Source organism: Kogia breviceps, chromosome 12 (assembly GCF_026419965.1).
Source record: "Kogia breviceps isolate mKogBre1 chromosome 12, mKogBre1 haplotype 1, whole genome shotgun sequence".
NCBI lineage: Eukaryota > Metazoa > Chordata > Mammalia > Artiodactyla > Physeteridae > Kogia > Kogia breviceps.
Window position 1 is genome coordinate 89,822,909 of NC_081321.1, and position 26,791 is coordinate 89,849,699.

At 47.4% G+C, this 26,791-nt stretch overlaps 1 protein-coding gene across 2 annotated transcripts in view; it reads right to left on the reverse strand.

The window, feature by feature from the left end:
• The window catches only part of LARGE1 (LARGE xylosyl- and glucuronyltransferase 1), a 582,916-nt gene that overhangs the window by 103,893 nt on the left and 452,232 nt on the right, over window positions 1-26,791 (reverse strand). For both annotated transcript variants that reach the window (XM_067010062.1, XM_059081736.2), the window contains exon 7: window positions 11,178-11,282. In XM_067010062.1, coding sequence (XP_066866163.1) covers window positions 11,178-11,282 — 105 coding nt within the window. The remainder of the gene's footprint in view (window positions 1-11,177; window positions 11,283-26,791) is intronic.

The window sequence follows — 26,791 nt, forward strand, 5'->3', positions numbered from 1 at the left end:
TGGGAGATCTTACTGACTCCTAAGGGCTACTTACATTCCTTGTCACTTTGTCCTCTCTATCTTCAAACGAGTAAAGGCACAGTGAGCCTTCCTCATGCTTCAAATCTGAAGTCCCTTCTGCAATATCTGTTCTGCTCCTAGGTAGAGGAAGTTCTCTGCTTTTAAGGACTCCTGTGATTAGACTGGGCCTCTTGGATAATCCAGGATAATCTCCCTATTTTAAGGCCCGTAATAACAGCTACAAAGTCTCTTTTGCCACATAACATAATATAATCACAGGTTCCAGGGATTAGGGCGTGGACTTCTTTGCGGGAGGGGGCCATTCTACCTACCAAATAGGCAGCAGGGGAAGAATGAAAATTTTATTTGATTTTTATATTTGATATTTTTATTTCATGTATATATTTTATAATGTTGCTGGAAAGTGCACTGAAGAATCATAAATCTGAGTGAGGGGATCGAGGGTGCTACGTCGGACAAGAGGGTCAGGGAAGCCCACCATGAAGAGATAACATCCGAGTGGACAGAAGGAGGTAATGGGCCGAGCGGGGGGCAGTGCGGGAGGGTGGCAGAAGAGCGGTCTGGACAGAGGGCTGGGCCCAGGGTGGGAATGCGCTGGGCAACTGTCAGGAGGCCAGCGGGGCTGAACGAGTGCCCGAGGAAGAGCAGGGGCCACGTGACTAGCGGGTTAGCCAAGGCCAACCCAGGAAGACTTTCCCCCGATGCTGTGCTTTGCCAGGATTCACGCTGGGCTGCTGGTGGTTTTTACAAACTCTAGAGCTAAGGCGGGAAAAGAGGACCAGATGCAATGGCTCTAAAGCATGTTCAGCGAGAGCTCAGAGGGCATGGAAGGCAGAACCGACGGCATTCTGAACCTGAGCACTTGGAGAATCTGATTTGAGCCTTACTAGAGTGCAGCGAGGGGAACAGGAATGGCCCAGACATGGGCTAATCATCTGGGGCTTGGTGAAGGCCTGCTTGACGTCTCTGACCAGGGGGTGTGAGGCATGATGATGTGAAAGGAACACACACATCCAGGTCCACTCCTGCTCGGGCATCTCTGCACTTGCCCCTCTCTCTCTGCCCGGAATGCTATTATTCTAGATCTTGGAGACCAAGCCATCTTGTAGCATGGTTACAACTTGCAGTTCTCAGGTCCTTAGCTCAAATGTTATCCCCTCAGAGAACCCTTCTGTAAAAGATGGCTCTTTCTAGAAGAATCCAATTCCCTCCATACTTCCCAGCCATCACATTATGTCAGGGTTTCCCAGACTCAGAACTACTGACATTTGGGGCTGGACAATTCTTTGCTGTAGGAGACTCTGCTGTTCACTGCAGGATGTGTGTCAGCCTCCCTGGCCTTTACCCGCTAAAGGCCAAGAGTATCTCCCTAGTCGTGACAACTAAAAATGCCTCTGGACATTGCCAATGTCCCCTGGGGCACCAAATCTGCCATCAATGCCCACTGATAACCGCTGTTCTATGTCACTGCCTTCAAAACAGCGTCTTCCAAAATTATTTATTTCATTCGACCACAAATACTTACTCAATGTCTAGTATATGCCAGGAATGATTCTAGGTACAGGAGATAAAGCAGGAAAATTAACAGACAGAATTATTACAACCCTTGAGGAACTTATATCCTCATGGAAAGAGACAGATAACTAGGAAGAAAATGGACAGAGTGATCATAGGCCAGATGGCAAGAAACACCGTGGAGAAGGAGGAGGCAGGGTCGGGGCACAAGGCCGCAGTCTGCAGCTGGAGAGGCTCACAGGGGTCGTGTTCAAGGAACAGAGGGAAGGGAGAACGACTGGCGCTGGGTGGGTGCAGGAGCCCAGGAGGAGATAGCACCAAAGACCACCAGGGCAAGACTGCTGCTCTCCCACAATGACAAGCAACCTCCCACGAACAGAGCTCCTCCTTTTTGTCTTGGTCGGTGGCGTCCCCAGGTCACCAAAGGCGCCTGATGTATATCTGCCTGGTGAACAGACAAATGAGTGGTCAGCTCTGGGGAGGGAGCGCTCGGCCCCAGGTGTCTTCCCTGGACAAAAGACAGAGCTCCTATCAAAAGATGCTGAAGAGCCACACTGGTGGGGTCCACTTTTGAACCTCAAAGAGAAAAGGAAAGGGCCAGCTCTAAGCTCTGATATTTACTGATCCAGACACTGTCTCAAGCACTTTTCAAATAGTATCTCATTTCCTCAGCAAAGCAACCCTGTTGGGTGGGAACTCTTTTTGTCCTGACGTGATAACTCGAGAAAAGATTGTTACTTGCCCAGAATCATGAAGGCAGGGCTCGAACCCAGGGTAGCTCATCTCCAGAGCATAAGCAGTGCTGTCTCTCAGGTGGAAGAATGAAGTAGGAGATCCAGAGGCACCGGGGGGACGGCCAGCCGCCCTGCAGTCTCTTTTGCGACCTTTTAAGTGATGACGACACGCGCCCACTGCCACATTTACCGAGCGCTGACCACGTGCCCAATCTTGCCCTGTCATCGTCAATGTCCGCTGTCATCTCAACGGCCTGCAACAGTCCTCTGTGAGGTGGAAGCAACAGCCACCCCCATCTCACACGTGAACAAACCCGGGCTCAGAGAACCAGTGACGTGCAGGGAATCAGGGGTGGTTAAGTCCCCAGAAGAGAAGATTGCGAAGTACCGTTCACCTTCTCTCCCTCAGATATCTAAGGGGTCATCAGGCGGACGAGGGAGACTTACTCCGTATGAACCCACGAGGCAGCGCTAAGGCCAAAGGAGCTTCTGGTTCAGGATATGAAGTGGACAAGCTTTGGGGAAAATCACCGAACCAGTTCCCTGTGCTCTACAGTAGGACCTTACTGTCTACCCATTCTATATATAATAATTGGCACCTACTAATCCCGAACTCCCAGTCCATCCCTCCCTCAGCTCCCCCAGGACAGGAAGCACCCTTATTAGCTGACATCAACCTCCAGGGGGATCTTGGGCACACCAGGGCTTTGTGTGTGAGTCAGCCCGCAGAACACCTGCAACGCCTTGGGTTCATGACTCTTCATGGGGATGGAACCCCTTTCCGGGTCAGGCTGACACAATGAAGAGTATTCCTGCATCCTGCTTGGGTCCCACTGGACATGCATGTTATGCTTGTGTATAATTGTCATAACTATCTGAGCCTGAAACTAATTCTACTTCCAAAACAGAGTGCTTTTCTGGGGCATCGTTTAACAGACACTGAACTTGGAATACAAATCAAGCAGAGGGGGTACTTCCTGCTGCCTGAAGAGTTGTTCTCTAGATTGGAAAACTTCTCACAGGTGGCAAACCCCGCTCACGGAACCTGGGCCGCCAGTCTCCCGTTAGAACCATCTTGCTTTGTAGCTGCCACACTGAAGACAGCTCTCTCCCAAGCACAGGCACACAAGCATCTAGTACATTGTTAACTTCATTATGTCTTTGACTATAGCCAAGCCTGAGCAATTACACATTGCAGTCAATATTATTTTATAGTAAATGAACTTCCTTTTTTTGTAACTTTATATCATAGCTAGGGAACTGTATTGACTTTTTTGACATTATATTTGTAGACCATGTAATATAGATAATATTTGGATTTTATTCCAGGACTGTAAAAGAGGCACTCAAGACATTTGTTACCAAAAACGGGGCAAGCCCACTGGCTGAAAGAACAGAAGGCACTTTCGTTATTTTTGCAGTTGACCCTAAGTTGAAAACTAAAATGAAGTCAAATCAAAGTCCACAAAGATTGGCCTATAACTCCGATAACACTCGCCAGAGATAAATATTAAGTCTGTGCTTTAGGCTCAATAAATCTACTACAGGAGTACAGAATTGGGAACCTTTGGCTGAAAAGTCATTCATGGAGCTTTTCAGTTGAACTCAAGTTCAACTGGAGCTTGATGTGCAAATGGCCACGCAAGTCTGACCTAGGAGGCTGGTACGCATCAGAACATGTAGGGAGCATGTTTACAATAGTGGTTACCGGGCCTCATCTTTAAAGATTCAGATTCAGTCTCTCCAGGTTAGGGCCTGGAAAGTAACATCTTACATAGGCATTTTAAGTGATTCAGAAAAGTGGGTGGAAGTGTCCAGGTGGAGGTGTGAGCCTCTGATAGCTTGATAAGAGCCAGAACATGTCATCTGAATTAGAATGTCATCCTTGAAGACAGAAATTGGGGCTATCTAGAGGTGACCCAACAATCAGTATGGTGAGAGGTTTAAAGCCATCTCACACCCCATTCCTTCCCATGGAAAGTTCTGGAGGGCTGCTAGCTGGTGACTGGCTTCAGATACGTAATGACACAGAGGATGTTGATTAAGAAGGTACAATTTTATGGTGCCTACGTCCTTATAGTAGAAAAATGAATGAGAACCTGCAGAACAAAAGACAGTAAGCATTTCTATTAAGTGTGGTGTCAGGTGAACCGTTCCTTGAATAGCAAGCATCTTTCATAGGGATTATTCTACAAACTCCATTTAAATACTTCTATGCCAAGGGCTTGGGATACAGAGCTCAAAAAGTGATCATCTCTGTCCTCTGAGTTTACGTAGGTAGGGGCGGTTGTTTCCAAACTTGTTTCCAGAGTTCTACGATCAAGTAAGAGTGGGGAATGCTGGTGGGTTTAACAGCTTTACTTCTGGACTTTCCAGCATCTCTAATATGCCAACATGAAATCTGAATCTCCAAGGGAGGGATGCAATATGCAGATTTGTCAACCTTAGCTGTCCACAGTTCACAGTTTCTGAACACGTACTACCATCACCTGCAATATCTCCTAGAATTAGTCTAGAAAATGCTGGTCCAGGGTTATTGCAGGGCTGATGTTCAACTCTGAATCTCAATCAGGCTAGAGGCTCAAGTCACACTGAATTTATTTACAGATAAGCAAACTCTCCTCTACTAGACAATCATCTTTTTTAAAAAAATAAATTTATTTATTTATTTCTGGCTCTGTTGGGTCTTCGCTGCTGTGAGTGGGCTTTCTCTAGTTGCGGCGAGTGGGGGCATCTCTCGTTGCGGAGCACGGGCTCTAGGCGCACAGGCTTCAGTAGTCGTGGCACGCGGGCTCAGTAGCTGTGGCTCACGGGCTCTAGAGCGCAGGCTAAGTAGTTGTGGTGCACGGGCTTAGTTGCTCCACGGCATGTGGGATCTTCCTGGACCAGGGATCGACCCTGTGTCCCCTTGCATTGGCAGGAGGATTCTTAACCACCGGGCCACCAGGGAAGCCCAGTAGGTATCACGTTTAAAAAAATCATTTTCTGCCCCAAATAACAGGCACTCAGTAGCATGTGCTGAAGGAAGAAACTACATTTAAATCTGGTTTCTCTGGACGTATTTATTACAGACAGAAATCATCCAATCCCAATATTCCTTCAGAGCATGAAGAGATCTTGGTTCTTGACCCAAGAGACAAAGAGGGCTCAGGGAAATGCAAGGACTTGCCTAGGGTTGCAGAATGCCAGGTGCCAGAGGGAGAGCAGAGGAGAGACCCACATCCCACACTGACAGTTGTTCCTCAAAAGCTATTTCTTCAACTGCTCTTGAGCAAGTTGTCAAATGTTGGCTCCTTTCATCGCCACCGTGGAACTCGCCACAGTGTCTGACTTTACCATGTATTTCCTTCCCTTTACTTCTTCACAGCCCAGTTTGCTCCAACCTCAGATATGAGTCAGTGCTTCAATGTCCCAATTTTGTCGTTCTGTAGATAAGGGTTCCTAGAGAAGTTCTTCCTCCCTCCCGGGGGGCCAGGCATCCACCTGCCTGTCTCTGGCCTAATTTGGGGACAGAAAGGAACAGGATGCACTTTACTTTTAAATTGTCCCTTAAAGCACATCTTCTGGTTAATATTACACCCTTGATGTGTCTCAGGGAGGACACATCCTCTCCGTGAGTAACGTCTAGGATCCTGTGCGGACGAGCCTCCTGTAAACTTGCCATCTTCTTTCTACCGGCCTGCCTTCCCCGGCCCCTTCTCCAATCACCTGCTACTTTGAGCTCTCTTTTCCTTTCTCTTCTTTGCTGGTGTTTGTTTTTAAGATACTCACTCTCAGCATATGAACTGAAGTGGGTTGAATCTTTATGAGACTATCATAATCTTGGTTTTATTTGTTTGTTTTTTAAAGTCCTGCAGACAGCTGCTCGCACCTAGGAGATGATGAACTGACAGAATGGTCAGGAATGGACACGTCTCTACGCACGGATACGGGAGTTCTCCTTTATTCCACCCGAATGGCTGTAGCAAGGACCCTGAGTGGCGTCTGTCTGGACATCCACAGCTGCTGTGTTTTAGCAGCTCCCTTAATACGGAATTAAGCTGTAAACCGCTCCGGGAAGAAGGGAGCGGGACACGTGGGAGAGGTGGGCAGATCTTCTCTCATCTTTTAGGACCCTGGGGGCTTTGTGCAAGCAGACTGGGAAAGAAAAGCAAAGAGGAAGGGAAACTGGATGGCTCTTCAAAGGCAAATGCCCAGCATACAAGACAATTCTAGGAATTAACAAAGATGACGCACGGTAAGGTGCCTTGTAGGATGCCTGGTGAATGCAGCTGTATCTGATAAATGCGGCTGAACCTGAATTACCTGAAAACATTACCTGAATTACCTGGCTGTGGTCAGGAGGAGAAAGAAAAACAACCACCAACTTCCAAAAGCACTTAGGTTGACCAGCTCTCCCGTAACTATACCACCACCTTGGAGCCTCACAGCGGGCTCTGGGGTAGGACTGTCATTCTCAGATCACAGATGAGGAACCCAAGGCCTGGAGAGCTTGAGCAGCTTTCCAAAGGCACAAAGTTGAAAAGCGTCAAGGTCAAGTCTTAAAGGCAGATCTTCCAGCTCCAACATTTTATGCATTTTCTGGGGGTTTTCCAAGTAGAATCGGCTGATATACAAACTAACACTGTCATTTTTTTTTTCTAAAATTATATGAAAAGTTAACCTTTTCTGGTTGGTGGAGAGATTAAAAACTGCAAGGTGACTGCATTACATTTGGGGAAAAGCAAGAAAATGTACTGGTTCTTTCTGACCCGAGCGCTTAGGAGACCTCAGCAAACCGTAGGGAACCAGGTAACCACCATTTTTAAAGCAGGTGGATCCCATTCCCTGATGAAATAAGTGGCAGAAAAATGCAACAGGACACAGGCTAAGTTCATTAAACAAGTTACCTCATTAACCCTCACACACTAGGTGCCGTTGTTATTTATCCTGTTTTATAAGGGAGAGAACTAAGGTTCAAGGAGGTGAAGCAACTTGGCCAAGCCCCCAGAGAATAAACGGCTAAATTCCAGCCTAACCAGACCTGTCTTGGTTTCCCAGCACCAAGCTGAAGGCTCAGCACGGGGTTCGGCTGGAGATACCCCGTCCGGAGGCTTGAGATGCGCTGGGATTCAGGGGAGCAGGTTCTCGCCGGTGGAGTCCTGACAATTTCCATTAGAATCTAAGTGTCTGGATGACTCATCCACTAATGTGTAGCACAATCCTGTCTTAAAATAACAAACCCCCATCATGAAAGTCGATGCGTCTTGACGTCGCATAAATCCTTTTCTAATGATCACTTGGTGTCACGGGCTTATTTAAATGGATACATCACTTCTAACAGGGCTTTCCCCCACCTGCTCTGCCCTTTGAGAAGCAGCAAGAAGGGAAGCAACTCGCTGCCTTGGTATATCAAGTAGGGGCCGCAGAGGGTTTAGGTACCTGTCTGTCTCCTGGCCTCACAGTCAGAGAGACAGACCGGGAGGAACAGGAGGGGACATATGCCATTTTGGTCATAATAAATTCCCCAGTGTGGCACACGGTTCCTCCTGCAAACCCAGATTGATGACTGGTGGGTTTTGTTTGATGCAGAGAACCATGACCCTGATGCTGTGTCCTAGAGGCACTGCAGTGTATCTCCATGTGACATTTTCTATTATTCTGTGCTGTGGAAGGCAGGAACTAGAGACACGCCAGGGCTTATCTGAGAGGCCCCTTCTCCCACCTGATAAGCATGGGTGTCCCGAGCTTTAGGAGAGCCGGGAGTGAATGTGTGGAAACGCAGGCACAGGAGATCAACGCGAGGCGATCATTTGCTGAGCAAAAGCAGCATGGGAAGCCCTCTCATTGGCCCGCCGTGGGCTCCTGGAGGTCCAGCCTCAGATGCGCTGAGAAAACAGTTCCTGGCTAAGCTTGCAGGAAGGAGCGGTGGGGTGCCACGTTCTATCAGAGCAGACCCTTGGACCTTCTACTCCAGAAACATCCTGGAGGCTTCCTTTAGGGCAGAATCCTGGACCCCTCCCCAGACCTTTCAAGAGTCTAGGACTCCACATTTTTTGTTTGTTTGTTTGTTTGTTTGCGGTACGCGGGCCTCTCACTGTTGCCTCTCCTGTTGCGGAGCACAGGCTCCGGATGCGCAGGCTCAGCGGCCATGGCTCACGGGCCCAGTCGGGCCACCAGGGAAGCCCGACTCCACATTTTAAAAAAGTATTCTTGGGGCTTCCCTGGTGGCGCAGTGGTTGAGAGTCCGCCTGCCGATGCAGGGCACACGGGTTGGTGCCCCGGTCCGGGAGGATCCCACGTGCTACGGAGCGGCTGGGCCCGTGAGCCGTGGCCGCTGAGCCTGCGCGTCTGGAGCCTGTGCTCCGCAATGAGAGAGGCCACAACAGTGAGAGGCCCGTGTACAGCAAAAAAAAAAAAAAAAAAAAAAAAAAAAAAATAGTATTCTTGATCCTGAAGCCACTAAAGTTCAAGCTAGGAAGGTTACCAGTTAATAGCAGGCTCCTTACTTATCAGACTACATCCTTCCACTCTCTAAGCTTGAGTGTCCTGGGTATAAAATAGAGATAAGAACAGCCCCTGCCTCGTGAGGTTAGTGTGAGTATCAGATGAGATGAACACCTAGAACGCACCAGGGACAGCACCTGGTCAATACTCAGCTGGGCTACAGAGGCTTACCCATTATTAAAACACCAAAATACCTCTAAATCAGCTAAGAAAAGCTGCTGCTCTGAGCCCCTCTGGGCCCCCTCCCTGAACCTGACCCCTCTCAGGGACTCCCCAGAATTTTCCACCATCCAGCAACCCACGGGTGAATGCCCAGCACAGCCTCCAGCATGCAGCCTGGGTCTGTGAAGGGTTGGTGGTAAAATTCTTCCATTGCAACCCCTGCAGGCTGTGATGCCTGGTAGGTGTTACATCCCGTGAGACACGCCTGGACGTTCTGGCAAATGTTGGCTAAAGGAATGTCCCCCCAGTTCAAAGGACAGCTTTCAGTGAAGGCCTCCCTAACCTCTGGCTGCGCAGGACACTGACCCTGGACCTTTCTTTCCTTGTCTTATTCCAGCTTTGACCCCACTCTGACCTGATCTCTGAACTTTCACTTCTGGAAGCATGACTCTCAGCCTTTTTCCTGTGGCCTCTGGGGCTCTGTGTTTGCATCTGACCTCTCAGAAATCTGACCCTCTGCTCTCAGAGTTGAGTCTGGCTCTTCCCATTACAGACTGACCTTAGTGTCCAGGAGACGCTACCACCTATCACCTTCAGGTGGCGCCATCCCCAGACCCCTGTCCCAACTCAGTATAGCTGGTCCCAGATGCCAAGTCCCAGCCCTTCTTGGCCTGACCTACCCTACTGCCCCCTGAGCTCCAAGTTCCAGTCCTGACCCAGATCATGGGTCTGCATCCTTTGAGAATAGGGTACCAAAGTAGTGGCAAAGAGGATGGAGGGGAAGAGGCAGAATTCAGAGGCATTTCATAGGTAGACAGTGGCAAGACCTGGGCCTGAGGAGAGGGAGGTTGCTCTAGTTTCATCCTTTATAAGCTCCACGAGGTCACGGGCTGTGTCTGGTGTATTAGCGTAGGGCCCAGCGCACAGTAAGCATCAGACAGACAAGAGCTGCACAAAGAACGAATGAATGAATGAATGATACTATTAACAGAGACAGAAGAAAAGAGGAGGTACCATTTTGGGTCAGCAACAAGGTAGAAAATGGATTTGATTTCAGACACATGGTGTTTAGGGGCTGTGATATCCCTAAGTACCAATTACCAAATATTTCTGCCTTTTCTCCTTCCAGGAACGTGGTCGGGTTGCACTTGGCCGCACTACTTGAAGCTGAGCACGACCACATGATGTGCTTTAGCCAATTTCACGCTAGCAGAAATCATGTCATTTCCTCGAAAAGACACACGCACCCCAATGTTCACTGTGGCACTATTTACAATAGCCGAGAGATGGGAGCAACCTAAATGTCCCTTGACAGATGAATGGATAAAGATGTGGTACATCTACACAATGGAATATTACTCGGCCATAAAAAAGGATGAAAGAATGCCATTTGCAGCAACATGGATGCACCTAGAGATTATCATACTAAGTAAGCCAGACAGAAAAAGACAAATATCATATGACATCATTTATATGTGGAATCTAAAAAAAAAAAATGATACAAATGAACTTATGTACAAAACAGAAACAGACCTAGAGACAGAAAACAAACTTACGGTTACCAAAGTGGAAAGGGAGGCGGGAGGGATAAATTAGGAGTTTGGGATTAACATATACACACAACTATATATAAAATAGATAACCAACAGGGACCTACTGTATAGCACAGGGAACGATATTCAATATTTTCTAATAACCCATGAGGGAAAAGAATCTGAAAAAAAAAAAGATATATATGCACATATAACTGAATCACTGCTGTACACCTGAAACTAACACAACATTGTAAATCAACTATACTTCAATTATACAAAAGAAAACAAAACAAAATAAAACAAATAAAAAAGAGATTATGTCACTTCTGACAAGAAACTTTGAGTCAATACACATCAGCAGCTTTGCTCCCCAAACAAAGATGAACCTTGAACGCTGAGAATGCACACAGGCCCCGGGGACCTAAGGTGGACACGATGATCTCTAGTCTCTATTAACAGAGCCACGGAACCTACAGGTCACACTCGTAAAGATGTCTCGCTGGATGTGGGCTGACAGTCAGTCAGGAGAGGGGCTTTTTGGTGAGAATGCCACGGACCGCCACGGCCCAGTAGCGACTTTGCCTGTAGCCGCAGCCCTAAGCAAGAACCAGAAGGCCAACGGCTCATGCACCGTCCAGTGCAGAACTCAGGCAACCGGGTGGCCTTCTCCCGTGCTTTGGCCCACCTCCTGTCCCACCCCCAGCAAGCCACCATCGTGATTTACCTGTGTTGTAGCCCCTTCCAAGGGCAGGCCAAGGGCGGTGATTCTTCCACAGGTTTCCGAGGTACCAATCACTCTGGTTCTCTACGAGGCCCAGGACCTGTTGACCTGTGAAGTACAGAGAATGCAAAGGTCTTAAAAGAAGCCAAGCCACGTGGGACACTGAGTACTGAACAGCAGATACAACAATGGCAAATCATCATAACACAGGTTTTGTTATTGGGAGCTTTTGTGAGGTGCCAAAAGCACTTATCTAAGTGCTTCACTGGTATTAATATGTTTAATTCTCACACTTAGGCAGCCCAGCCATTTTCATTATCCCTCTTTTACAGAAAAGAAATGGAGGTCACCCAGAGTACTTAATCAACTTGTCCAAGGCCATCTAGTTGATCTGTGACAAAGCCAGAATTCTTCAACTATTCACCCGCCCATCTGTCCACCTATCCCTTAACTCACGTAACACGCATTTATTTACTGACATACTCTTCTTCAAATGTTCCAGTTCACTGTTTCCCAGTGTATATTAATTTACTGGCTTTGGAGGCAGGAGCTGAGGTAATTTTCTCACTCAGGGAGGAAGAAAGGACCCTTGGTTAATGACAAGGGAGCCCCCAGAGAAGAGCCACATTCTTGCAGTGTTTTTTACTCTCACATCCACTTTGTCTTTTGTCAACAAGCACCATGTCAAGGCAGGCGTGTTTTCCAGAGGAACAATTGCTTCTCTGTCCCCAGAGCTTGGCTATGACATGGGCCTCGCCCTCTACCGTACTGAGGCCAATATCAACGGCGAGTCAGGCCTCGCAATCAATTTCTTAGCAGCTTTAGCACCTCAGGTGAGTCCTCCATTCACCCCAATTTCTTAGAGTGTTAATGTTTCTGGACTCAGGCCCTGTAGGTGGGGCAGGTAGCCATCAGAATCAACTATCTTCTATATATCTTCTACCCTGCCATGCCACGTGCAGAAGGCATTCCCTTGCAACTATTATCAACAGCATTCTAAAAACTAGGAAACTGAGGGCTGTGATTTGTAAAACCTGCATATCCTGGAGCCAGGATATGAATCTATAGTTATCTGACATCCAGATTCCTCCCACTGTCTCTGCATTACTGCTTACCTTTACAACAAACGCTTGAGGTAGAAATTATAAGTCCACATTTTACAGGATGAGATACTGAGACTCAGAAATTTAAGTAACTTGCTGAAGGTCACAGGACTACAGGGCACACTCTTCCACAGCTAAGTGATGGCTTCTGGAGCTAAAATCCTTACATTGTTGGCCAGTCTGAGAAATAAAGCTCTTTCTGACCAAATGAAAGCCTAGCAACCCGTGAAGAAAACACACCCGTTCTCCTGGAATACCACGCTGGGTGACATAGAACCTCTTTGGTGTGATGACAGCTCCCTGAAATGATGGTGTGTGGCTTTGGTGTAATTTATTTGATCAATTTATCGAGCTCCCATCTAAATCACTGCCCCAGCACAAATACATAAATTAGCGGCATAGGAAAAATACTACCACCCACTGTGTCACTGTATATAATCACAACCAAAACGTGTAGAATCCCTCAGAAAAACAGATCACCAGTTCAGAAAGTGCAAGAGCGAATCAATTCCACATGCAACAAGCTTGGGACGTTCGTGCAAAACGGATCTGAAAGGCGCAGTGCCCTCAGCCGAGAAAGCTGTGCGCTGAGTCTTGATGCTATAACCTTGTTAGAGAGCCTGTTTAATAACCTCACTCCGAGGCTGGGACTCAAAGGGCATGTGGGGTCCTTGGGGGAGCTGGTTCATTATTACGAATGACCCCTGGTTGGCGCCACCATGGTTTTTTTTTGGCACGATGAAAGAAGGGTGTCATGTGCTCAGAACCGATAAAGGGGAATGATGTTTCATTGAATTTAGGGTGGCCATGTGAATTTCAGGAAAGGTAATCTTCAGCTATCTGAAGGTCCAAATTCCACTTTCGGACATTCCAGGAGTTGTATTCTGCCTCGACCTACGCCTTCAGATGAATTTTCTAACAGCCACACGAAAATGCATAGTTTTACTGCTTGTGTCCTCATCTCCGTGTCTTGCTCATACAGCTCCCGCCAGCCTTGGCCCCTGCTACTCCCAACCAGTAATCCTTTCAGGCCCATCTCTAGCAAGAAGCAGACTGTGAATTCCGCATTAGACGGGGGACATCTCTACTTAGCGCTTCCTCCCGGTATTTTTGTCATCGGCTGACTTATGTCCTGTCAAGGACAGAATGGGTGATATTCAAGCACACACACCTCATCTGTAAATGTCCACCTCTCCATTTGTCCAAGGGCAAGGACTGCATCAAATCTAACACACTCATAGGCATGAATAAATGTCTGCTAAATAAATGACATCTGGTGCGTAAATCTCTCCTGAATGGAGACCACTTATGTTAGTGTATTAGTGTCCCCACATTTCTGAGGTTGCAAAGCATTTCATCCTCTCCCCATTCGCCAACATCAACACATTCTCTCACTCAGCTCAGGGAACTCTGGCGTCTTCCTTTCTTGCATGGAAAACTGCAAAGATGGGGTGGCAGCACCTGAAAGCATCTTTTATATGGGTTGCTCTACCGGAGCCTTCAACTCAAGGGCTTCATCTTCAGAGAAGGAGTAATTTGCATTGTTAACCTTAAGCCATGTTATCTCAAAGAGTAACATCCAAATTCTCCTTCTGTCACTTTGCACCTGGGCTGCATATCCTTTGATGGTGGCAAGCGGCCCTTTCACATATGCCAGTCCTCTTTAAGGTTAAGAAAACATAATCCTTAATTAGCAACATGATAGCTGTAATTTTGTTTGATTGTTTTTTTTTTTTTTTTTTCTGTGGTACTCGGGCCTCTCACTGTTGTGGCCTCTCCCGTGGCGGAGCACAGGCCTCCGGACGCGCAGGCTCAGCGGCCACGGTTCACGGGCCCAGCCGCTCCGTGGCGTGTGGGATCCTCCCGGACCGGGGTACGAACCCGTGGTCCCCTGCATTGGCAGGCGGACTCTCAACCACTGCGCCACCAGGGAAGCCCGATAGCTGTAATTTTAATATCCACTGGTTGAGAAGGCAAAATAATAAACAGCTACTAAGATTTCATATTGCTTTTTCAGATGAATTCATTAGCTGCGTTGTTGATGATTAAAGCGACAGCTGGGCTTTGCAAGTGGGCTTGTGGATACCCTGCAGAGGTCTGTGTCCGTGGACCGGGAACCACGTGCAGCAGTGTACACAGAGGGGAAGGCTGGAGCCAGGCTGCCTGGTTCCAATTTCTAGCCCTGCCACTCTTTAGCTGTGTAGCCTTGAAGAAATTACTTAACCTCTCTCTGCCCCAGTATCTAACTGCTGTGACTTCACGTATTTAAATGACTTCATATGTGTTAAGGACTAACCACAGGGGCTGGGGCATGTTAAAAATTATATAAGTAACAGCTCTTCTTAAATATCATCATTCAAGCTCATCGGTCAGCTTCTGAAAGACAGTGAGTCCATCCACATGGTTTTCTTTTTGAAGGCCATCTAGCACAACAATTAAGTCCTTCTAGAAGTTTGTTTCTTTTTTTTTTTTTTTTTTTTGCGGTATGCGGGCCTCTTGCTCCGCGGCATGTGGGATCTTCCCGGACCAGGGCACGAACCCGTGTCTCCTGCATCGGCAGGCGGATTCTCAACCACTGCGCCACCAGGGAAGCCCGAAGTTTGTTTCTTTAAGTGTGGTCTGAGGACCAACTGCTACAGAAACACCTGGGCTTCTTGTTAAAGGTGCAGATTCCCAGGCCTCAACTGTGAAGTTAACTGTGACAGGAAGGCTGCTTCCCTCTACATCTTTTGTTTTGTGAAGGAGGGATTTCCTGGCTTCTTACCCCCAACCCTTCCTCTTCCCCACGGGCAGGGAAGGAGTTACCTGACCTGGTGAGTTTCAGAGTTCAGGTGGCCTAGTCATTCCTTCATCTTCCTCCCAGGAGCCCGTGTGCCAGCAGAGCTCCACCTTGGATCAGTTGCACAGGGCAGGTCCCCTCCGGATGAGGCTGCAGTCGCCCCACGCTTCCTGTGACAGGGCAGGCGATTCCAGCTCCGGGGCTGGTATTATGAACGTCCACCGTAGATGCACATTCAAGTCAAAACCTCCAGTTTAACTTTTATCAGCAAAATAAGGTGACATTTTGCTCTCCTTTGTCGTATCTCTCAGGATCTGGGAGTATGGGCGTAATATCACATACTAATTCCCTCATCATAACACTTCTAAATAAGAACTCTGGCCAGTGGGTCTAGTAATCTGCATTAAAAAAATCCCCAGGTAATCTGGATGCACATTAAAATTTGAGAATTATCGATCAGGGGCTGGGAGCTCTGTCTTGGCTTTGGTCATCGGTGAGGTTCCCTTGCAGGGCCCCTAGCAAACAATAAAACTCATGTGGTGTCTAAATCTAGCACATCAACCAGCAGAATTCAGTGGCCGCCTCCAGTGCTACACTTCTTGAGTACAGTAAAGTGGTGAAGAAAGTGAATGGCAGAGCCAGACTGCCTGGTTTCCAATCCTGACTCCTCACCCAGGTGCTAGCTGTGTGACTTTAGACAAGCTACTTAACCTCTCTGTGCCTGTTTCTTCATTCATTTATAACGTGGCGTTGACAAAAGTACACACCTCAGAATTAAACATACTTTTTCTTCAGGCACAAGTTAATTTGTGAAAATGAAGCTGTGTTCTTTGCTTATTCAAACATCACCACTAACAATGCCCAGAAAATAGTAAAATGTTCAGTAGGTATCTACTCTTTATCATCATACCCAGAATTCCCCTGGCCCAATATTCTGCCCCATTGGCCTGGGTTCGGCATCTTCCGTCTCAGCTGTCCCCTCCCTCCCTTAGCTGATACAATCCTAACCTTACCTACACTTTCGTTCAGTTTGCTATTGATTGAGGGTTTGCTTTGTGTCAGATACCACACAAAACTCTAAGGAATCAAAGACAGATAAAACATAGTCTGCACCCTAGAGGCAGTTGGAAGGAGACAGGTAAACAATTATGAAGCAGCGCGGTACTTGCAATGGCAGCAACGCTGATAAGTAGGAGGAATGGAGGGCAGGGAATAGTGGATTCTATGGGGAGAGTGGGTGACGCCAGTTTCCTGCCTGCCACAGCCCCTGCCACACTGCAGGCCACACCTGCCCCTTCCACACAGACCTCCAAGCTCCCAAGCTTCCCCCAGACCTTTTCGGGTAGCAGTGCTGTCCTGGAACACTGTTCTGGGCATAGTTCTCCTCAGGTTCCTGGTGACAGCACGTATGAGACAGCTTATTTTCACAGCTCTGGCAATCCCAGCTCACCAGCCAGGTGGCAGCTACAGCCTGGTCTCCAGAGGTCAAAGTCTAAAGCCTTAATCTTGATGATGCAAACCCATCCTGGGCTTGCTTTCCCATGAAGAGGTACAATCCCAGGGATTCCTCTTGGGGAGATGACACGGGATGCTGGTGTGCTGCTGCCCTCAGCATTCCACACCGCCTGTCTCCTCTGTAATAGGAGTTATTATCATAAAACACTGTGATGAGTAGAAAAGGCTCCGTCATTGTTTTCTGCGCTGGCCCTGTGGTGATGATTAAGTGCACTGTTTCCCGTCTTCCTTACTCTCGGCACAAGTTAACTTATGAAAATGAAGCTGTCTTCTTTGCTTATTCATACATCACCACTAACAGCCAGACAAGAGCGAACAAGCTTGCTATTCTGCTGGGGCCCCGGGTGTCGGTGTCACCAGCCGGCAGATGGATGGCTCCAGACTGGGAACTGCCCTGGTTCCCTCCTTCCGCAGCTTTTGGCTCAAGGCAGGGCCGCTGCCATTCAGGAGGTGAGGCCCCAGGGAAGCAGGGGTTCGTGATGCTTCCACGTAGCACACAGAATGTGGAAAGGGTAGGCGGGGCGTCTGCCCACCGGGTATAAATTAGAAAGACAAAGGGTTTTACAACCAGGCAAAACAGAGTTCAAGCTCCAGTTCCGTACGCCTTGAACAAGGCATAACGTCTCTGAGCCTCAATTTCCTTATCAGTAAAAGGGCAAGAATAGAAGAAGCGCCACCCCCTGCCTCCAAGAATGGATGTATTGATAAATAAGGTAGTACCGTAAAAGTGCCTGGTTCGTGGCAGATGCTCAACTAAAGGCATCTATCTCCCTTTTTCCCTTTTGTGATGGTCATTGTTCAGAAAGCAGGTTTTCCCAGTCAAGCACTGACCCTAGCTGCATGGGCTGGACTCTGCGAAATTCAGCCGGCTGCCCCCCCGACGGCCACGCTGCTGGCCCTTCCCCAGCCCCACTGAAACTTTTCGCAGCCTTTAGCTTCTGTGACGCCAGTCTCCTGGCTGTTTTCTTCCCTCTGGACGTTCCTTCCCTGCCTCCTTCGTGGGGCTCCCCCGCCAACTCCCATCCTCGGCCCCCTCTTTTTGCTCTACCTCGTATCCTTGGATGATCGAATCTAACTCAACAGCTTCAAATACCACTGAGGGGAAGGTCATCACCCGTCTCCATATCAGACAACTTTCCAGAGCTGCTTACTCTTAAATCCACCCATCTTCACTTGGCTCTTTCACAGCGACCTTCAACTCAAACTGATCAAAATCAAACCCACAATTTTCTCTTCCTAAATAACTTCTGACTCCTGCCTCTTTGTGGGTGGTAGCCTCAAGGTTTAACTTGTCACTGAAGCTAGGACCTTTGAATCAAGCTCGACAACCCCCTCTCCTCACCCCTCACATCACTGCCGTAACCAACTCCTGCAGACTTTATCTATTATTTTTCAAACTCATCCCCTTTCTTGCTCTAGCCTCATCATCTCTCTTTCCCTGACACCTTAGCAGATTTATACTTGATCACCTTTCCCTCAGGGGTGCCCCTTGCCATTCTACTTTGCTTTACTCAGCCGTAGAAATAGTTTAAAAGTACAAATTTAATGACTTTGCTTCCTTGAGTGAAAAATTTAATGCTCCTGAGGCCCCTAGTACAGTGTGGATGAATGGCTGGCTGGATGAATGAATGAATGAAAAATAAATATTATCTACAACTCACAAACCTAGACCATCCAGAACTGGTGAGCTCTATGTGAATGGCGCGGAAGTGGATGTGTACTAGTTAACCTCTCCAGGTAAACACGAGGAGCAGGTAGCTCTAGCCCTGATGATGGGTGCTGCTTCCAGCGCTATCTTTTCCCCACCCCAGGAAAGCTCCTGGGTGCACAGAGGAGCCTGCCAATCACGGCTGCACATCAAACCAGCTGTGCTTACAGCAGCAGGGGAATATTAAAATGTTATCATCAGGGGCTGTCCTGAGCTATCAGCAGAGAAAACAACAATGCCTTTCCAACCTCATGTTTATTCGACTCAGCTATTTTAAAATAGAAAAGCCTTTAATAGTACCATTCCATGCATGTCTGAGTACAGCATGGCTGTCATAAGGAAAACATAAGAGTATCACATTGCCATTTACTAAACATCTGAAAGAACCACTTCACAGCCACAGGTGCCCCCGGCTAGTGCGTGCAGAATAATAAAACATCTCCCGAGAAGATGGGACACAAGAGGGTATTTAAACAGCCCCGAAAGGGTTGCAAAGGACTGTTCCCGAACTTGCAGGTTTCACAGCTCTGACTTCTTCCGTTAGGTTTCACATGAGCTGCGGAGGGCTTAATAATTCCTCTGGAACTGTCTAGTTTGACAGATGAAGCCCAGAGAAGGGGATGGAGGTGTTTAGAAACACGCCGTCAACGCAAGATATAGGACTCCACCCCCGACTCTACGCTCCTTTTTTTTTTCTGTGCTTAAGCTTCTCCAACTTGGCCTCCTCTTCTTTCCTTACACTTTAATATAATTCTCATCTGGTCCACATTTCTAGCTCTTGTACGCTTGAATGGTAATCCTGGGCAAATTCTTAGTTCCTCAGCTTCCTCCTCTGTAAAATGGTAAAGGTTTCTATTTCACGGGGCTGCACTGGGGCCCTGAACCAGGTTTATGTGCCCCATGTTTACATTGCATGTCCCTGAGATGGAATCCATGTGTTCTAGTTAAAAAGGTCCTGTCGTCCATCATTTTGTTTCCTTGGGGCTGCTTGATGAAGCACCCCCGGCTCCAGTTTATACCTTGTTCAGCCAACCCTGATTTCATCTGGAGAAAAATACTTCACCCTTACTGACCTCTATAGCTGAGGGATAATCCCTTCTAAGAGGAATTAGAATCAGTGTCACTCTAGAAGGTAGAAATACGCTGCATGAGTTAAGATTGGAAGAAGACAGATTTTGCTTCTCGTAAGCAGGACTGTAAGTATCACTGGAGTTCACCCAGGCAGAAGTGAGCTGCATTTCCAGGGAGAAGCTCCCAAGCACGGCTTCCGAGGCTGCGTGATTCTACTCCCCCATCCAGCAGGTATCCATCACGTCCCTGCTGTGCACTGGGCCCTGGACCAACTGCTGGAGATACAGCAGTAAAGGAAACACTGCCTTCTGGATTGCGTGATCTCTGCAAAAAAGCTTCTCAAATGGTTTGGCTGCTCTCTGCACACCCCACCGGACTCTTACTGAAGCAGATTCTCTCGGGGTGAGGCCAGGGGGTCTCTCTGCAAAGGACAGCTGCAGGAATTCTGATGCAAAGCAGGTTTGGGGACCTTTGGGAGTGGGAGGTCACCCAGCAGGCATGCTATAGGCGGGGGATGACGTGCACTGAGCAGAACACAAGATTTGATGACCTCAAAGCTCCCTTCCAACCTGACCATGAGCTCTCTTTATTCAGGCTAGCGACGCCTTTCTGAACATCCTCCTCGTGCTGGGCTGTCCCCACACGTGTTCTCGCGCTTGTGCTGCGTGCGTGCGCGTGGCTGCCCCGCGAGGGGAGGCTGTTCTTCTCAGGGCAGCCCCTGCTCGGTGAGCGCTTTGCCCAGGCACCGGGATGCATGCTTGTCTTCCATCATCTCAGAGTGCCCTACGACAAGCCCAGGGACGTGGGCACGGCGCTCCTCTCGTCTTTCGAAAGGGAAACTGACGCTAAGAGGGGGGAAGTCACGTGTCAAGGACATGTGACTAAGGACCACAGAGCTGGGGCTTGTGTTCCCGTCTCTCTGTTGCAAAAGTCTACGTTTTACACCTAAATTCACGGTTAGGAACCATCTGCAAGGCATTCCTCTCCCCAGGGGAAGGGCTGCAGCTGGCACAGCTGTGGGCAAAGCTCCAAAGGACCTAGAGAGGATGGGTGGAAAGACTGGTCAAGGTGTATGTGACCAGCCCTCCCGTTCCTGCCCGTGGTGCCCCCTGGGGCTACAGGCAGGGGTCTAGGGCTCTGCAGAGTCCTCCGGATCCCATTGGGGCACTCTGAGTCTAATTTCCTTCAGCATTAATCCCAGGGCGCTGAGCTGAGAGCATGTCCTACCCAGGGACATCTAGGAAGAATAGGAAAGGCAGGCCTGAGACTCAGAAAAGAGCCTGCCATCCAATAAAGATCCACATAACGATATTCCATCTGACGAGATGCAAGACCAAGCTTCCCTGTCCCCCAAGGCAGCCCCAAGTGGGCCCACATTCACTTAATTTACAGTTTAAAAACTCCTGCTCAGTCTCTAATAATGATCTCTCTCTCTCTTCTTCCTTCTGTGATCTCTGGTCTTTGGAAATGGGAAAAATGAAAAAGGGATGCGGAGCCAGCCGCCGGGCTCTCTTCCAAGGCTGCTTTTATCACACAGACTCCCAGGACGCTCGGCTGCCGTCACCTCTCAGACGAGGCCTCAGCTCGGGGAGCAGAGCTGGCCTGCATCCAGCTACCACCTCCACCCATGGACTTCTTGGGTCGGTCTCTTTTTAAAAACACAATTGGTTGGTATCTTTCAGATCCTTCATTCACAGACACTCCTTGAATCACTAATAATAGCGCCTAGGAGCAATCCTCTAACTTTTCCCACTGGGGTTGCAGAAAAAGCACCTGCTTGCAGGATTCAAAGGGCAACATTTAAGTTCTGGCTTTTCCAATTATTAACTGTGCAACCCGGGCCCAAACTACTCCATTTTTGAACTTTATTTTTTATTATTTTTAATTATTTTGTTATTATTTTCATTTTATAAGAGGGATGATGATAAAATTCACCATCATGTCATCATGAGGTTGTTTTAAGAGTGAAATGAAAGGCTGTAAACTGTAAAACACCATTCAACTTTAAGTATTATCATTATTACCAAGCCTTTCTGGGTCTTATGTAGCTATTACTTGATTTTTTTTCCCCCAATAGCATTTCTGAGATTACAGCATTATTACTCATTGATACTCTACTTATGCAGAGGCCAGATATTGAGCAAACTTTACCGTCTGAAACACAGCCTGGAAGGTGGGAGTTACCACGAGAGGCCCCTGCATGACTGAGAAGCACTCAGGAAGCTTGAGCACAAAATCTCTCTATATTCTTAAGGCTGGTCTTTGGGCAGATTATTGAGATGAAGTAATGCTCCTTCAGGGAGGAAAGACAGGCGGGAAATTCAAAACAGAGATACTGAAAGGATAAAGGAACACTGGCCTGGAACCACTCAGTACAGGGTTTATGAAACGTCCATATTTCAAAGATGTCTGTCATCACCTTGAGATAGGTCATTCATCCATTCTCCAAATAGTTACTGAATACATATAGAGCCAAGCACTGTGCTGGGCTTTGGGGATGCAATGATGGGGAAACCCTGAGATGGTCCCTGCCCTCGGTGGAGCTAACATCCTTGTAGTGTGTATTAGTTTATTAGGGATGCTGTAACGAAGTACCACAGACTGGGAAGCTTAAACAGCGGATATTTATTTTCTCACAGTTCTGGAGGCTAGAAATTTGAGATCAAGGTTCTGGCAAGTTGTTTCTTCCGAGGTCTCTCTCCTGCACCTGTAAATGGTCACCTTTCTGGGTCCTCACGTGGTCATTCCTCTGTGTGTCTGTGTCCTCATCTCCTCTTCTTATAAGAACACTAATCATATCAGGTCAGGGCCCATCCTAATGACCTCATTTAACCTAATGACCTCTCTAAAGACCCTAAGTCCAAATACAGTCACATTCTGAGACACTGGAGGTTAGGACTTCAACAGATGAACTTTTTTTTTTTTTTTTGCACTACGCGGGCCTCTCACTGTTGTGGCCTCTCCCGCTGCGGAGCACAGGCTCCGGACGCGCAGGCTCAGCGGCCACGGCTCACGGGCCCAGCCGCTCCGCGGCACGTGGGATCTTCCCGGACCGGGTCACAAACCCGCGTCCCCTGCATCGGCAGGCGGACTCTCAACCACTGCGCCACCAGGGAAGCCCCTCAGGTGTGTTTTGACCCTGACCAGGGCACACGGCACGCAGAACAAAGTTCACGAGGAGCAGCTCTGCGGCACGCGGACCCGTCCCTGTCCCTCACCCATTGGGCTGTGCGTTTACCAAGAGTGACTTGTGCTTGTTCTCAAACCTGTTTACGCCAGTTCTTGTTGTTGCAATTAAGCATGCTCAGTCAATATTATGTAAATGGATTAATTACAAGTGTGAAAAGACAGTTGTTTCTCTGAAAACTAAATTGAATTCTTGAAAAAGATTTGGTAAGGATGAGTGCTAAAAACAAAAATGCTATTGTACTAGACAACTCAGAAAGGTAGTTAAGAATCCAGTTGGATTCTAGATTCCAGTGCCTGAGGAATGCCTTTAAATATTAACTCTGCTTTAAATAACCAGAATTGGAAATAACACTAGGGGTGTAGGCTATGCAAGAAAAATGCCACATAACTCTAATCAGTAGACTCTAACTCAAAGAAAAAACTTGGGGCTCTAAAATACCTTCATTTGGAGCAATTCTCCTATCACACAGTGATGATCCGTTTGTACATTTTCTTCTTATATTATGGCCAGCTTTATGATAATCTGAGCCATTACTACGGACAGTACTAGAAATAAGCAACGAGAGACCTGAGTTCTAGGCCAGGTCCAATTGTTCTGAGACCCTGACCTCCACTTTTGTGAAAGATTTCCATAAAATAATCCCAAAGGCCCCGCTGAGTTCTGACTGTCTAGGATTCTACGGCTGTCAATTATTCCATAGCTGCTTAAGACACAGACATAATTGCTAATCCGTCTGTACCCAAAAATCTCCCATATGATCTAATAAGAACCCTGACCTACCTTATTTGCTGAATCAATACTCCCCATTTGGGGTATTTTGAATCTTTCTTAGAGAAAGGAAGATTTTGGAAATATCACTGTCTTAACAGTTTTCAAACATAAAGTTTTTGGTTTGCCTGTGACTTTTGCATCGATGCTTACATCAAAGTGTAGACTAATCCTGAACAACTTATAAGTCCTTTCTGCCTTTGTGCTTGATGTTTTCCATTTCAATTAACTTTCCGCTGAGGTGTCATTGAATGAAAGGCATCAGAGGAATGGAAGAACCTGTTATAAATGCAACCTTTTAGCCCCCGAGAGATTCTAATTCCACTCCATTTATGCAATTTTTGACAGATGCTGACCCAGGAACTTAGGTGTAAGGCTCCTCGTGGTGAATCATTTTAAAGAGTTTGTACGTGGGGGCAGCCGCAGCTCTGATCAGAGAGAACTCAACATGCTGTCTGGTCACCTTCTGTAAATTTGGAATAACATTCCAGGTGAGAACTGAGAAGCCAAAGGGGGCCAGAGAGAAAGACGTGGACTGGGAACAGGATATTCGATCAAGTCATACTTCTGCAACTTATGTGACTTGGGCAGAGAGAAGCTCCTTTACTTGCACGCTTGCCGCCTGGAAACTTTCGTAAACCAGGGTCAGCATATGGAGACAGGAGGCTGGTCTTGACCTGTATGCAGAGGTGTGTGCACATCCAATGTGCTGAACAGGAGAAGAACATGAAAATAATCCTTGTCCTATTTATCCCTTAGGGTTTTTAAGAACCATAAGAGCAAAAGCAAAAATAACAAACAGAAGTGCCCAGTAGACACTGTACAGGACACTTAAGTTTTCTGGTCATCTTAGAAGATAGATATTATTACCTTCCATTGAACAGAAATGGAAAGCGAGCTCAGAAAATGTGAAGTCCTTTGCCTGTGGTCATGCTGCTAGTAAGCTATAGAGCTGGGATTCAAAACTAGGTCCTCCTGACTCCAGATATGGAAGCCTCTCGAATTGTTTAGTATCTCTTTTTAAAGTGGATCTAGGGGTGTGGTCCACTAAATCTACTGGGTGTGAAAGTCTTTACAGGGTAGTGAAGAGGAAAGTCAAGCAAAGCTCTGTTGACATCATAGGGTTTGGTACAGCTCGGGATAATGTAAGAATGGGCTCTGACCTTCTGAGAGTTATCTTCTAGGCAGAATCCTCCTTGCCCAGGCAATATAGTTGAGATTCTCTTTCATGCTCTACCTGTCAATTCAGACAGCCCACTCCATACCCTCCACAGGACCAGAGAGCCATGCAGGTGGGTTCTTGCTCTGTAAGCTGGACTACTGGTGGTTCTGAGCCCACACAATGGGCAGGCGTGTGGATGGGCATTAGCAAGTGCTGGGGGGTCTCACACCACCAGGTAGGCTACGTCACATGATCTCGCTACACAGTGAGAAGAGCGCTGCCTTGGGACGTTCCCCAGGGGCGTTCAGATACATGGACTGATCCTGATGTCGGGATGCTTACATACCATGCCGCTAACTGAGGCAGTTTGAAGAGGGAACGTTTAGGAAAAAAGGCAATTTCCTCCTCTGTAAAACCTTCCCCAATTTTCTTGGCCAAATTTAGCTCTCTTGCTGCACTTCTGTTGCTTCTGGACCATGTCTTCATTATAATAATTATCTCTTGGCAGTGGCAGACATCAGGATCCTCTGGGGAGGTTTTTAAAACAATATATGTACTTGGCCCCATCTCAGAAGAGTCTGATTTGCTAAGTCGGGGTTGGGCCAGGGAATTTGTAGTTTTAAAGTGCATCTTACATCCATGAGTATCTGACCCTATGGAAGGGAATATATCCTGAAGAATAAAATAAAATAAAAATCCTGGATTTAAAAAAAAAAGGATTACATGTATGCATAAATGCATGGGTGAATTTATACATGCATATAATGTATGTATAAGAAAAAATGAGTAGGCAAGAAGATAAGGTAATTCCTCAGAATCATTAAGGAAAACTGCTATGAAAGCACAAACCCAGAGAGGGAACCGAGGTGAAGGCAGTACATAAGCTGGGGAACTTGCCCATCAACTAGCGTCATGAAGCATTGATTTAAATGAGCCAAACGCAGGAACAGGAGAAGACTAGCACTGTACAAAAGCAGCCTGGAGAACAAAGCATGAATCCAGAATCCCCTAAAAGTCATACCCTTGGTAGGTTAAGTGGTAGAAAGCTGGCCCTGTAGAAGAAGAGGTAAGAAACTTGTCTTGGTTTTGGGTCTGGGTGAAAGACAATGATAAAGAGGTCTCTACTGGGAATTCTTAACTCTAGGCTCACCCTCGGGTAGTTTGGGGGCCCGAATTCATAGCTATCTTTTTTTTTTTTTTTTTTTTGTGGTACGTGGGCCTCTCACTGTTGTGGCCTCTCCCGCTGTGGAGCGCAGGCTCTGGACGCACAGGCTCAGCGGTCATGGCTCACGGGCCCAGCCGCTCTGCAGCATGTGGGATCCTCCCGTACCGGGGCACGAACCCGTGTCCCCTGCATCGGCAGGCGGACTCTCAACCACTGCACCACCATGGAAGCCCCATAGCTATCTTTTTGATCTGATAGCCACTGTAAAACTTGTTGCTTGGCAGAAGCCAACACAGGGACTTCCCGGGTGGTCCAGTGGTAAAGAAGCCACCTTCCAATGCAGGGGATGCAGGTTCCATCCCTGGTCAAGGAACTAAGATCCCACATGCCACAGGGCAACTAAACCCATGCGCCACATGTACCGAGACTGTGTGCCTCAACCAGAGAGCCCACGAGCCGCAAACCACAGACCCCACGTGCTCTGCAGCCAAAGTGCTGCAACTAGAGAGAGAAGACCTGCATGCCACAACTAGAGAGAAGCGCGTGTGCCACAATGAAGAGCCCGTGTGCTGCAAGAGAAAGATCCCGCATGCTGCAGTGAAGATCCCACATGCCACAACAAAGACCCGATGCAGTCAAAAATAATAAAAATAAAGAAGCAAATACAAATTCTTTCTAGAGGACTGCATTTTAGAACCTGGCCTCAATTCCCACAGATAAAAATTCAAGGAACATGAACTCACACACATGCACACACACACACACACACACACACACACACACACACCCATGATCACAAAATCTATCAGGAAACAAACCCTACAGAAGTAACAATGAATTTGACCCCAAAAGACTGATCATTGGAATTAATATATATAGAACACAAGGCAGATCTGTTTAATATATTTAAAAGAAATAACAAGAATTAGGTGGTAGTTTTAAAATATATTCCCAAATTCTTTCATTCTTTTTGCATAAAAAGGTAGAGTCTAATCCCCCTCCTATTGAATGATTCATTTCAGTGACATTTCTGATGAATAGAATGTGACACATGTGATGCTATATGACTCCTGAATTCAGGTGACAAAAAGGATACAACCTCTGCTGGTTCATTATCCTTCTCTACCTGCCTGGTTCATTCATATTTTCTCTCTCT